This window comes from Strongylocentrotus purpuratus, unplaced genomic scaffold (assembly GCF_000002235.5).
Source record: "Strongylocentrotus purpuratus isolate Spur 01 unplaced genomic scaffold, Spur_5.0 spur5_scaffold_2, whole genome shotgun sequence".
Classification (NCBI taxonomy): domain Eukaryota; kingdom Metazoa; phylum Echinodermata; class Echinoidea; order Camarodonta; family Strongylocentrotidae; genus Strongylocentrotus; species Strongylocentrotus purpuratus.
This window is the reverse complement of record NW_022145605.1, coordinates 31,120,014-31,134,793: the sequence shown is the minus strand read 5'-3', so window position 1 is coordinate 31,134,793 and position 14,780 is coordinate 31,120,014. Positions and strand designations below refer to the sequence as shown.

The 14,780-nt window shown below is 38.7% G+C and overlaps 1 protein-coding gene across 1 annotated transcript in view; it reads right to left on the bottom strand.

Annotated features, from left to right (window-relative positions):
• The window catches only part of LOC586981 (probable E3 ubiquitin-protein ligase HECTD4), a 95,366-nt gene that overhangs the window by 25,526 nt on the left and 55,060 nt on the right, over positions 1-14,780 (bottom strand). The window contains exons 32-45 of the mRNA XM_030991221.1: positions 14,550-14,697; positions 13,722-13,915; positions 12,808-13,094; positions 11,667-11,829; positions 10,757-10,835; positions 10,050-10,240; positions 8,967-9,102; positions 7,467-7,655; positions 6,033-6,188; positions 4,973-5,148; positions 4,290-4,405; positions 3,359-3,462; positions 2,499-2,660; positions 1,554-1,708 (exon numbers count right to left, since the gene is read on the bottom strand). Of these exons, the coding sequence (XP_030847081.1) occupies positions 1,554-1,708; positions 2,499-2,660; positions 3,359-3,462; positions 4,290-4,405; positions 4,973-5,148; positions 6,033-6,188; positions 7,467-7,655; positions 8,967-9,102; positions 10,050-10,240; positions 10,757-10,835; positions 11,667-11,829; positions 12,808-13,094; positions 13,722-13,915; positions 14,550-14,697 (2,256 nt within the window). The remainder of the gene's footprint in view (positions 1-1,553; positions 1,709-2,498; positions 2,661-3,358; positions 3,463-4,289; positions 4,406-4,972; positions 5,149-6,032; positions 6,189-7,466; positions 7,656-8,966; positions 9,103-10,049; positions 10,241-10,756; positions 10,836-11,666; positions 11,830-12,807; positions 13,095-13,721; positions 13,916-14,549; positions 14,698-14,780) is intronic.

Below are 14,780 nucleotides of genomic sequence, written 5' to 3'. Positions count from 1 at the left end.
TTCTGTTCTTTTGTTCTGTTCTTTTGTTCTCGTTTTCATGTATGTGTGTTTTTAGGGGTAGGCTTTTATTTAAGGAACTTCCCTCCTTTCTGCCTATCCCAAATGCTCTTATAAATTGCCATTGTATTTGTTATCACTTTCTTGTGTCTTTTTATATTTATAACTCCATTCTGTATTTGTATGTTTTAGATGTTTTTATGAAGAGTATTGAATAAAACTTTGAATTTTGAATTTGTTTTTCTTTTCATTTCATAAACACTGAAGTACCCATCTGTTATCATTTGAATGTTTCTCCCCTTGAAAATCTATTCTCTTTGATCTTTTATGGCAGCACTAGCACTACAGCTCTGTATTTTGTAATAGATAATACTGCATTCTACCTCACGTCGGCAAATTCAACAAATACATTAGGCCAAATGTACTGTATGACTTCCTTTTTTGTGCTTGACATGTGCTTCAGCAACATTTGTTCTGGGCTTCAATTTGTCAAAATATAGGGTTAAAGATAAAGGTGAGTTCTGGTAATGCAATTGCATTGTGAAAGAAAAGGCGTGGAATGGATCAGAAACAGTTGATCATGTAGCATGTAAGTATTGGTGTGCACTGCAAGGTTCTGGAGTCATCAAAATTATAATAAATTTGGCCGAATCTTGGTAAAGTAACAAGCACTCACATAGAAAGCTATATATGGGACAACACACATGGTGTCGGGGCTAGTACTACCTTGATTTCCTTGTCTTTCTATGCTCATTACTCAGCCAGTATACATTTTCTTCCAAAATTGCACATGTCATTTATTTGTAATCTTGAACATTCAGTGTAAGTTTCGTTCGATTCTGTGAGAATTAATTTTCTTTTTTTACCAGAACTGGAGTGTATCTTTAAGGAAGTAATTGGTTTTTAGTTAGGTTTAAGGATTAGGGTTTGGTCCAAATTTGAAGTTGAATATAGAAATGGACGGGAGAGTGATTTTACTCAGAGCATCATAAACATGAGCGCAATACCAATTTATTCTTTCATACACTATGTAATAACCGAATGTGCTTACTCTACTCAACCCTGTGAAATCAATCCTTGACAGCAATAATTTAGAAATATCAGTCCATAAATAATAATAATAGGCATTTATATAGCGCCCTCTATCTAGAAATTTTATTCTGAGTGCACAAATTAATCATTACCCCGGCTTAAGCCTAGCTGCCATTACAGCGCTCTAGCATTTGAAGGAATCAATTCCTGCCAGGTACCCATTTACCTCACCTGGGTCGAGTGTGGCAAATGTAGATAAATGCCTTGTCAAAGGACATTAGTGCCATGTCGGGGATCTAACCACGACCTTCAAATTTCAAGTCAAGTGCTTAAACCACTCGTCTACGACACTTCTACATAGGTCCCTACGTACCTCTCTGAGCAAAGCAAACAGTAAGCAAAACTTCTCTCTCTATTATGAGCAAGAGCGCACCCTACCCTTCCCAATTTCACACTTTTCAGGGGGTTGTTGGGCAGTAACGGCAATCAAAAAACGAAAGAAAGAAAGCACATCTCCTACTCACACAGGGAAGAGTACAGTCCCAATAGGGTTGGTCCAATTGTTGGCACCATCCTTCTTCTCAGCGGGCGGGGCCAGGCCCATGGATACGTTAGGACCAGAGTCTTCGGCAGCATCGCCATAGGAACAGATCTCAAGCTCCCAGTAGAATGAGGTTGCCTGAACGCAATGGAAGGAAGCAAAAAGTCAATCAAAAAGGATATTTTATGTACATGTTTAATCGCATGGTCCGAAGTACAGAATAAAATAATATGAAACAACACCTTGAGAATTTCTTGCAAGTCTTTACATTTTTTTATAAAGGCCACAGGCCAATAATAATAATTAAATAATAAAAACGGTGCTTATGATGCGCTTACCAACGACATATAATTGAAAGAGGGAAATATTACTAGGAGAAGATATGTTATATAGAAGAAAGTCCATGTTTATACACATTATTTATTAAATAGAATTAGGATATTTTAATGCAAGGGAAAGAAGTTTTCACCTTTCTTTAACTGAATCAAATCAACACTTTTTCAGTCCATACATTAAAAATAACAATGTTCCCTTCTTGCAAAGCGCACGTCTCATTATGATGTAATGATGTCTCTACATGGTTCTAAAGAGCTTTAGGAAATTATTACCTCAGCTATAGCTCTGGCAGCGCAGAGTGCATATAAAGGAATAATCCTACCAGATACCCATTTTTCATCACCTGGGTGGAGTGTGGCAAATGTAGTTTAACATCCTGCCAAAGGACGTTAGTGCTGTAGCAGGGATTAGAACCCTGAACCTAGTCATTCACAATTCAGAGACTTATCCAATGGACCACCCTACCTCTAAATTGTCTAATCTCTATCACTTCTTAATCCAGCCATTACAAAACTCCAAAATTGAAAAATGTCAACATAATTTGTGTTCTTGCTCTTTCACCAGGCTCACACATTTCATAGGTTTAGTTTACCTGATGAGGCACCGCCTGAGTCGCATAGCACATGACGCCGGCTGGTAGACCACCTGAGGTCACGGGGTCACCCAGGAAGGTCAAGGAGGTCATGCACCGAGAGAAGAGACACGCCTTGACTGGTGGGTAGGAACGGCTGGGGTCGAGGGTCATGTCGTGGACCTGGAAACAGTGAGTTATGATGAAATATATGAGTAGAAGTAAGCCTTGAACCACAAAGATTTTTTTTTAACCCTTTGACCATAGGCACCATGTGATCCCTGTATAAAGCTAATAGCAAAGAAGGAAATCAGTAGTCAATTGATTAATCAATCAATATAGTTTCTCCTGTACTCATTTACAACGCTGGTAATTGAAAAAAAAATGGATTTCTATTCTTATATTTTAGGGTAAAAGTAAAGTGAATGGCACCAGACTTCTTATTTAGCTTTCACAGTGTTTGCCAATCACCTTTGGTTACACGACTAACCATGAAATGATTCTGATCATGATCTGTTGCTTCCATGGAACGAAGCAAACTAGAAAAAACTAAATCGCTCTCTGCTCCTGAAGTTTATAACTCCTGGGGAGTGTTTCACAAAGACTAAGATCGACTTTAAGTTGGACTTAACTATGGCAGGCCGTTCATGCCACTAGTTCCTCCAGCCATTCCTGCCATTGGTTTCTCAAGGGATTATTAAAGGAAAAAAATATCATCTAAAGATCATAATTGAGAGACCAATGGTGAGAGCAACCAATGGCATGAATGGCCTGCCATAGTTTAGTCCAACTTAAAGTCGATCTTAGTCTTTGTGGAACACCCCCCCCCCCCCCCCCCCCCCTGTATCATTATCATTGTACAGTCCTCCCAATCTACTTACACTAGAGATGCTTTGCTTGGCTGGAGGTGTAGGGGGCCTGGCACAGTCTCTATACAGCATTCTCAGCTTCTCACACTGGGCTCCTAGTACCTTCTGCCTCTCACCTGCCACAGAAACATAGAGATACAATGTGTCACAGGGCATGTACATCAAGATGGTACCGTATGAATACGTCTCTTTCCCGCCACCAGGGCGTTTCATGCTGCTTTACATGTACAGTATATGAGTAATAACGCTCTTTTGCCTCTAAACAGACAAATTAGCCTTTCTTTACAGGAAATAAAAGGTATTTGAAATATTAAGAAGCTCTTATTGTACACCTATGGACTATTTTACATTTAGCATGATATTACATGTATGTAAAATTAATCACAAGGATTTTGACAGCAAGATAAACAAGAAACTAAAAAAAGCCTAATTGTGAAATATTTCTGCGCAATATGGATTTTTGTAGTAAAATGGTGAACTGATGAAGAAAGGGTGTTTGTTATTTCAGGATAATCATTGGTTGACAATTAAAGGGATAGTTGAGTTCTTGTTTCAGACCGCAAATGCCTTCAAAGTGCATGGTTATTGCTCTTATTCTTAATTATGACATTTCTAGTGCTCTTTTAGCCAACAAAAAGCCAACATCGGCATTGGCTGGAATAGAACGTATAAGGCGCTATTTCGTTTTTTCAACGGCTGGTTCAAATTTTTCAAATCGTTATATTTATGGATATTTCAGCCGTCTTTGAACCGATTTTGATCAAACAAGGGTGACTTTGTCATCTAAATTGTATGTTCTTTCATATTTGATACTCAGTTTTTTTGTTATCTCACAAAAAATTATTTTGTGTAGTGCCCTCTGCAACAGAACTCAACTATCCCTTTTATACGTGCTAACTTGAGACGATTATTACAGTGAACTGCAGAAGGGATTTGAACAAACCTGTTCCACATTGTTGGGAGAGGGACTTGAGCACCTCCAAGGGGCGGTTGGTCTGCATCACAAACTCAGAGGCAAAGTTGGAGTCGTTCATATGATGGGCAAGAACTGCACAAGCTCTGTTGGTAGGCAAAAGACAAAGGTTCCAAATATAATAGAAAACATTTTCTATACAAAGATTCTATTTGCAGGGTGAGCTTAATCTATCACTAAGTCTGCCAATTAAATCAAACAATGATTTAGTAGCAGCCTGCAGAAGAGTAATCTATACAATTCTACTGGTAATTGTAGAATGAAATAGAGACTTTCTTCTGTAAGTTAAAATGCAGAATAACTGTAGAAGCATATGAAAACACATGTTTAACAAAAATGTTGTATCTTTATCATTCAATTTACAAATTAAAAATGTCCCCAAGTTATCTTGGCATAACCTACGTCGCTTAACCTTCTTTTCATATCTGGACAACATTATCAATAGATGGGACTACACGTAGAGCTGATCTCTGCCAGCACACAACATGTAGCCATAACATGGCTGTTCCCATCATCTTCAGCAGGGAGGGGGACAGTCAGAGGGAACATCACCTCACTGTGGAATGCTACAACGTGCAGGCATGGGACACACTCCTGGCTATCAAAAGGGATGAGTACAAGCATTGGACACCCTCCCTCTGTTACAAACTTACCTTGAGCTAATCTCTGCCAGCACACGACACGTGGCCATAGCCTGGCTGTTCCCATCGTCTTCAGCAGGGAGGGGTACAAGCATGGGGCACACCCCCTGCCCATCCTGGGGGAGGAGGAGGCTGTGTAAGGCCGTTACCAGCTTCTCGGTGATTGACAGCTGCTGCAGGGGAAGTACCTAGAGAAGAAAAAAAACATGACTGTAATTTCAACCGCTTGGATTTTTCATAGCTTACTGTCTGGCTTGGATTGTTAAAGAGAAGGTTGAGTTCTGGGAAGAGGTGAACAAACAATTTGTGAGCGTTATCATTGTATTATTTAAGTGTGGAAGAGCATCAGAGAAAAGCATGGCTCTTCAAATGTCTTAACATTCTTAATATGGCATGTAACATCATACAAATCGGGGCAGATTTTTATGCCACATGTTTGTGTAGTCCCTTATACATCTTTCTGTGTACAGTGCTTGTATCATTACCAAGACTGGGGCAAATTTCTTAACATTTTGATGATTCCAGAATCTTGCAGTACTTACCAATACGGGTGCTTATATGCTAGATGATTGTTTGTTTGTTTTACCTGACTTCTATTAAAAACAGCATGTATATGCTTGTTAGTAAGCAACCAGGGGATTGACAGCTTTAAGTCCTCTCCAAGGGACTTGGTAATGAGGATCAATGCCTTACCTTAGGGCACCAGCGTATCGACTCGATGTTGGACACGGGACCTCCCGGTTACGAGACCACTGCTCTACCACTAAGCCAAACCCGTCTCCTTTGGGGGGTCACAGGTAAAATTTTAGTCCTCTTTGATATCAAGACTGTACTAAGCCCCCTCAAAAATATCAATATTAAAGCCTATCTGCACTAGTTTGGCCAGGAGTGATTAGACCTCCCTGATTGGTCACTGGCAGGTGTTTATCTCATTAAATCAGCTCTCAATTGACATAAGAAAAAAAGGACCATGAGGAATCAATGGGTACCGCTTAGACATTAATGGCTGTATAGAGGGCGCAAGTAGCTACGAGTGGTGCAGCCCAGCTTTAATAAAAATGAATTTACTTACAATGTTCTTAGGTGGTTGAAGCCTGCTGACCGATACATCCATGGGGTTGCTTATCTTGGGGATGTCGTCAGCCTCGACAGAAACAGAAGCGATGCCCTGATGTTCAGCTATACTCAAAACATGAGCCTCTAACGGTACACAGCCATCTCCAACGATCTAGACAAGTGAAACAGAAACAACTGTCGTTAATTACAAATTAGAAACTTTCCATGAGCCTTAGAGCTGCGCAGAAGGACTATGTGCGCATGCGCAAAGAGCATGATCTCATGTAGTCTCTTCAACAAGTAAAATTCTATTTTACTCAATTCCATTGATGAAAAGGAGGATGCAAGAAACTTAAATATGACTAAATATGAACAGTTTATCACTAACATAATCAAAATAAATAAATCCATGAATTGAGGTTATTCATTGGGAATGTTCATCAAAAAAAATCAATTTGATTTCTTCTTCCTTCTTCACTCTTTTCTATTTTCCTTATCTATTTTTCTTCTCCTTGTTAGTTTCGTTGTTGTGCATTGTATTTTGTTTTGTAATATTGTCTTGTGTTTTCTAAGTCTTCGTAGGCAAAATTTGAAACATTTATATTTCTATTTTTTTCTGGGGGATCCACAAACTACAAGCACTGCTTTTTAGTGGATCCCCCCCCCCCCCCCCCCATTTCCTCAGAATTTCTTGTAATAATTTTATTATGTGCAAAGTTTATTTGTATAGTTTCCTGAAAAAATGAATTATGTATGAAAAAAATGTAATAAATTTGTTTACCTTTCTGTTGGAAATGAAATAAATATGAATATGAATTTGTATACAAATTCCCAAAACCATACTAAATCATGAGATAAATTGTTGCAGCAAAAAAATACAGAAGGTTAAAAATAAGCCTTCATCCAAACCAATCTGCCTGTTACACCAGGGAAATTACCCCAAGTTGCAATTTGTCAAAGATATAGAGTAAGGCTTTGTTTCCCCTTTTCAAAGAATACTTCCACCTGTGTATCATGTGCACTGCCTGTGCATAAATGAATAATGATTACATAACTTTCATGACCACGTATCCAGTATTTTGTCTCTGTGTATTTCACGTTTTATTTCACAATTTGTTCTGCAATGACCTTTATCTGCTCATGTTCAGACTAGGCGTTGTGGTGTGCGCCTGTAATCCAGCTAACAGTGGAAGTTACATGTACAAACTGATTCAGCCAAGGACGCAGGTTCGAAACCGAGTCACACTTTCGGATGGTGACGTTTAAAGGTCGGTCCCCAGACGTAAATAATCATATCTGATTGATACACGTCAGTAAAAACCCAATACAAACACACACACACACTCAGACTGCAACCAAAAACTGGCTTATTGTCACTAAGCATACATGTACATGTACATTGCACAGTCCCTTCCAGGACACCCCACCCCAATTATTCCACGTGACTTACCTGAGCTGTCGATCCCATCTTGACACAGTCTTGGAATCCACCCAGCGCGCAGAATGCTGCCACCATTTGACGGCAGGTGGAGAGGAGCTGATCGATGCCTGGACCTTGCGGCTGAGAGGCTAGGAGGGCCATGTGGCTTGCTTGCTGTGATACAAGCACAGGCACTTGACTCAAGGCATGTGATAACACCTGGGTGAAGAGAATGAAAATGGTTATTCTTTTAGATATGTAATATTAAGACACATACTTATATTTTACGCTGAAAATGCCATTTTTTTCTTGAAAACCATCTTCATAATAATAATAATATTCCATGTTTATATAGCGCTCAATACATCGATCCAACGATGTGCCTAGGCGCTTTACAGATATATTATTACCCCGGTCATCGGATTCAGGCTTACCCGCACACAATGTATGCACATTTTCCACTCCCTGGGGAGCATTCTTCACATCTCTTTTGAATACTTTATATAAGGGGGACGGATTCCAAGGACTTCCGTATCCCCCTGATGAAAAATATTAATAATAATAATATCTGTACATATTGTAGTACCAAAATTACAAAAGCAGATGAGGATGCAGGTGAAACTAATCAAATTTAAATAGGGGGAAAAAGATACAGAGATTCAATGCGTGTGTGTCTATTTTTTATAAAGACTCAAATTGTTATTCAAACTTATTGAAATAGATGTGCACTAAACATATTGCAGAGGCATTAAAATTGCATTATTGTAGATCATTAGGTAGATGGTAGATTATTGGAAACATTTACATATGTGCATGTTCATGTACATCAAGTACTTCCAACAACTACACATGTATTCTACAGACAAAATTCAATTCCATTCCATTCAATGTCCAATGTACATGTACTTTCAACATGGACATTTGTTTCCCTCAAATGTAAAATAAAAGAATACTAGTTTTATTAGAACAGAAATAAGAACAAAACATGGATACATTTTGGTAATGACAAAAAAATACTTATACATAATATTGATTTTTGTTTCCTTAAATTACATCCTTTAACTGGCTTCATGCATATTTATAAATTTTTTTGTTTTCTTAAATGACAATATGAACATTTTTATGAGTTCATACCAAAAAAAATTGTGAAATAAAAGGTGTAGAGTATAGAAGTGTCGTGGTCGAGTGGTTTAAGGCGCTTGACTGGAGATTCGAAGACCAAGGGTTCCAATCCAGATACAGCACCAATATCCCTTGGCAAGATACAGTGTATTAACCTGCACTTGCTACTCTTCATCCAGGTGTTAAATGGGTACCAGGTAGGATGTGACCGTCATTGTTGGTCAAACAGTTTTTGAGCGTCGAGTAACGCCTGGCTTGGATGCTGCCCAGGGAGTGGAGATTGTGCACACAGTGTGTGCGGGTGAGTATTGAATCCAATGACCGGGGTAATAGTATATCTGTAAAGCCCTTAGAGATATTTGTGTTAAGCGCTATATAAAAGCGGAATATTATTATTATAATACTGACCCTCTCCACAGCAGAGGCCCAGATTTGAGCTGTGTTACATTCTGGTGCAGTGAGCAGGCTGTGCATGAGAGCTATGACCTCGGACGCCATACTGTGGGCAACATGGCCGCTGATGAAAGGTCGCACAGGGTCAGTTCTACAAAGAAAACAGAAGAATGAGTTGATACAGTATATCAATATATGAAGAGTTTAATTCCAAGAGGAGCTAGATCCATTTGTGTAACTTGAGAGAAAAAAAAATTTGTTTACCAGATTTTGTACAGGTGCTATAGAAAAGTGACATTAGAAAGTGCATATTTTCATAATTATTCCCAAAATGTAGGTAAACACTTTTGTTGAAAGACGGGTACTGAAGTAAACAATGTTCTGATATCAATAACTCAATTTTTATCAAAAGTGGATTTAGCTCGTTTTGGAATTAGACTCTTCATAAAGTCTGAACACAAAAATGACTACTTACATGAAGCATACGAATTACCAGTAGGCATTTTCTATAACTTATAAAACTGGATTCAAAGCTGTGTTTTTAAAATGAATTTGAATAATGAAGGCAACAAAGCTCGTCACTACTACAGTATTGCATAAATAGTTCAGTTTTTATGACACGTTGGGCATACCCAAGCTTTGAAGGTAATCTGAAGAAAGGATGATAAATATGATTTGATATATCAAATATCAAATATATGTTGTACTGTGCAAGACGGGAAGCTTTGCCGGCAATTTGCTCAAAGATGTCATTGACAAAGTTGTTCATGGTCCGACTGGGTTAGGGTTAGGGTTAGGGTTGAAATGCTCCCCAGGGAGTGGAGAAAGTGCATACGTTGTGTGCGGGCAAGCCAGAATCCAATGACAGGGGTAATAATGTAAAGCGCTTAGAAACTTGGACATTGCCAATGTATTCAGTGCTATATAACCAAAATATTATTATTATAATGCTGCTGAGAGCGAGTAGTTTTGTTAAACCTCCTATTCAAATCTTTACATTTTGGCAGACCACCTTTTCTTATTAACATAAAAACAACAATATATATATCTATTGCTGTAAATAATGTGGGAGGGGTAAAAAGTTTAGGTCAATTCTACCTTGCAAGTTCAGCATTCTTTTCCCTGCAGACAGCTTCAGCAGTGACCTTCAGCTTCTCCTTGTTATTATTCTCATTATCGGTGGTCTCTGTCGGAGCTCCTACGCTCACCAAGAAGCCAGCTTGAGCCAGCTTGCCTGCTTTCTGGATAGCGGTAGCCGCGTCCTCGGTAAACAGCTCAGCCTTGCCATTCTAAATAAACAAAAACAATGACAAGATTCTTATTATCAGTGGTTTATGTTGGAACTCCTACGCCGATTAAGAAACCAGCTTGAGCCAGCTTGCTTGCTTTTTGTATAGCCATAGCCGCATTCTCGGTAAACAGCTCAGCCTCGCCAGTCGCAACGAAATTGAGGGGGAATCAAATTGGTTCTAGGGTTAAAAGCTCAAACCATGTTATTACACTGCATCTCCTGACAGCCAATTGATTTTTAATTTTCTTGCAAAAAGACAAAAATGCATTTCTTGACAGGCGCATGCAGGAGTATAACCTATGTGCATGACTATGACAAAGAAGATTTGTTCCGAGAGGAAATTAAGATGGTGACCAGGTACTTATAATCTTAATCATTTTCACCACTTACACAACTGTACCTGTGGCTGGTAATAACTTCAAATAATTGAAACAAAATTTATAAACTGTTTGGAAAAGAGGTGAAAATATGAAGATTGTATTATAAACTAAATGCGAGTGGGAATTCTACTTACCGTATGCATGTTACGATCCATGCGCAGAACTTTTTCCATGTTCGCTCCACTCCCTAGCCTGAATGGACGACCCTCAGAACTGTAAAAATATGATCATGATAATACCTAAGTAACCTTTCTAAATGTATGACCATTTGCTCGTTTTACAGTAACAAGGAAATAAACCTAATCATTATCATCATTTTTAAACCCTAATACAAAATAACTCACCTACAATTTTTACATCTTTAAGTCTAACTTAAAGATAAAGGTGAGTTCTGGTAATGCGATTGCATTGTAAAAGAAAAGGTGTGGAATGGATCAGAAACAGTTTATCATGTAGCATGTAAGTATTGGTGTGCACTGCAAGGTTCTGGAGTCATCAAAATCATAATAAATTTGGCCGAGTCTTCTGTACACATAAAGCTATATATGGGACAACACACATGGTGTCGGGGCTAGTACTACCTTGATTTCCTTGTCTTTCTATGCTCATTACTCAGCCAGTATACATTTTCTTCCAAAATTGTTTGGCACACGTCATTTATTTGTAATCTTGAACATTCAGTGTAAGTTTTGTTAGATTCTGTGAGAATTCATTTTTTTTTTTTTTTACCAGAACTCAAGTTTATCTTTAAGTCTAACTTAAATTGAATTTAACGTCATTCCACATCAATCATAATTGTTTTAAAATGAAATATGCATGCAATAAGGTAATACCATGGTACAAAAATAATTCTGATGAAAATGTAATAGGATCATTTAAGAGTTTTGTGGCATTCTTGAAAGGCAACCAAAGATGAAATAAGGTTTTAGGGATTAATCACTTTAACAGTGACATTTTGCATATAATTTCATATGTTAAATAATTCATATTTCATGCCCCTTGTGCGAAGGTGAAAACAAACCAAAAACAAAATTCATCACGTACCTCAGAAGAGCCTGGATGACTTCCCTAGATGACTGGTCTTCCCTCTTGTGAAGGAAGACAGATAGGCGGCCATCTTGGTCCTCCAGATCGTCCTCTCTATCAGGTATATAGCTCACTGATGACAGGTGGCCAAGCTGCTCTGGGGCTAGGATGGTCTGACATCCTGAGGGACAATTCAAAACAAATTAAATCTGAATGAAATCTTTTTAATATTTCATTTATTTATTTTACTCTCTTTTAAAAACCATCAAAAGTATATACATGTTCGTTCATTATCAACATAAGATAAAAGGAAGTGGGGAATCATGAAAGCCAAAATTGGCTTGATGAGAATGATCCCCAAAAAAATACTAAGCATAAACAAGATACAAACTTATTTTATATAAAAAACATAGTACATACATGTACATTCACAACAACAGAGGACAGAGGAAAGATAAAGATAACAAGGTAAAGATAGTTACAGGAAGACAAAAAGAGAGAGAGGATAACAAGAAAGATGAGGGTTCAGTGACAAAAAGACGTAACTGCATATTTTGCCTAAATGAGTATTTGATATCAAAATGTTCAGAAAAATGTGAGCTTTCCAGGAAACACAAAGACTTAACTCCACCCAACACCCCATTAAAGTCAATGACTAGTGTAACATAGACATACATGTAGACTTAACTCCTTAAGGCTCAAGTGCTCAGTGACACATAAACCACTTTTTCTCAAAATGGCAAAAATGGAGTTACGTCTTTGTGTCACCGTGAAATCATTCCTGGGATTTCTTTTTTCCATCCAATCTAACTTTTCATCATTTACAATGCGTATTTATTTCTACAGATGGAGATGGATGGATTGTCAATTCAAGACGAGCTGATTTTTCAAAAAGATAAACAGTGTTCATCAGGTTTATATGTTGCTTTAATATCACAGACCAATTACCAATTGTGAAAATACTCTTCATGTGACTATTAATTGGGAGATTACAAATAGCTTAAACAAGAATACAGGTTCTTTTTACATACAAAAACTAACTTAGAAACACAAGAAGGAAACAAAGTATCATAAAGCAAGTTAACCTATCCTACCAAATACTAGCAAATAATTTTCAATGATGCAATGATTGGCCGAGTACCCCATACTCTTGACATACCTGGGACTACACAGTCCCCGAGCTTGGCTAGTAGTAGACTGGCGATACGAGCAGGTGGGTCGCTGGTAATGACGCCCCCTTCGCCACCGGTAGCCGAGGCCAGCTCCGCCCCCCACGCCGGGAGCTGGACATGGGCGCAGTCCTGGGCACTCATCAGGGGGAGGGCTACACGACACAGCTGGAGGATGATGAGGACCAGTTTGGGGGAGGGGCGCTGATCAAGGAGGAGGGAGAGGAGCTTCGAGACGCAAGCTGGCTGGCTCAAGATGGCACGACCCATGCGACTCCTAAATGTTGAAATACAAAAAGAGGGTTGAATGTTCACTTTAAGCAAATGTACATCTGCACAGCTAATCGTTATGCCCAGGATAGAATTGGTTGAAACGTCAATAACAATAAGGACGCAAAGGGTCCGTCATGACTCATAGGACGACAACGACAGTCAAGAGAAGCACAGTCATCACCTCTGCATGTCTTTGCATTATTTTGCTCAATTTTCGTACCAAACCATATTATACGTTGCTAACACATGACAATGAAGCCATATTGAACACCAGCTGTCTTTGATAAAAAAAGATCTTGCCAAAAGGACATGAGCATAACACAACGATGGTTAAAAAAGCACATTTCAAAGTTCGTCAGAACAGTAACTAATTTGATTTTGAAAGCAAAACTTAACTTTCACTTTATGAATAACTATCTTTTAGAAATGGTTACAATTAGAATATGAGTGTCATACATGTACATGTACACTGTAGTTGTCAACTTTACAAAGCAAACATAAGGAACCTCTCAAGGCAAAAGTTGGGATGCCATGTTTTCAGATAAAAAAAAGATAAATTGAGGGTTCATAACATGACTTTAAGGGCCAACAAAAAATAAGAATGGTAGGGAGATCATATTATCCAGCTCACCTTGATAGATTATTGAGCAGACTAAGAACCTCCTGCAGAGCCTCGCTCCCTGCAGCCTCGTTGCCGCAGCTCTCCGTCGCTCGAGCGAGGTGATTGGTCAAGAGCAACGAGACCTGACGAGCGAGACCAGCGTACCCTAAAGCATCCTGGGATACCTCGTCAGTTTCCCATGATACACAGCGATTGGCAAGCACCTTCAATGAAATACAACATTAATTGTTTTACAAAAAAGCTCCTGACATGGAAAGATGCAAACAGATTACCTACAAGATCTAATTATACCCTATACACCATCTCGTAGTCTAAGACCATCACATCAACATCTTCTTCAGATTCTAAGAACAGGGGAGTGTTTCACAAAGCGTTTTTTCAATGACAAATCTGCTGATGACCAATCAGAAGCAAGGATTTCACTAGCTTATAACAAAAACTGTCATTTGTCACTGATGACAAGTTTTGTGAAAGACCCCCCAAGAGTCTCTTGCGACGAAAGGGCTTTCTCGGACACAGCAACTTTTCTGTGGAACAAATTTCCTTTGGAGTTGAGAACTTAAACAATGAGAGAGTTTCAAATCGCAGTTGAAATCCTATCAAGCGATGCTTGACACAGGAATACGAGGCTCATCCAGACTCTTCTCGTGCACCTTTAAATAGAAGTTATAGATAGGACTCTGTGTAAAAATGTCAGAGGTAAAATTTGAAATTTTTACCTCTGACATTATATACCTCTGACATTTTTACCTCTGACACATTTACCTGGCACTCTAGATAGATGGTGCAATACAAATGCCTATTATTATTATTAGTGCTTTTGGCAAATGGCCTTACCTGAAAGCCTGCCCAAGCAAGAGCGGAGACCCTCTGACCGCTGGACTGAGACTCTGGCCTTGATGGCTGACCAGATGAATGACCAAGACTACATAGTCTGTCCAGTAAGCTGACCAACTGACTGTCCACAAGGCATTTCTCTTCACTCCTGTTATAGCATACAAAAGAAACAATGAGCACATAAATTTTATAGATGTTCTTGCAACAGGAATCGCAGTTACATGTACTTCT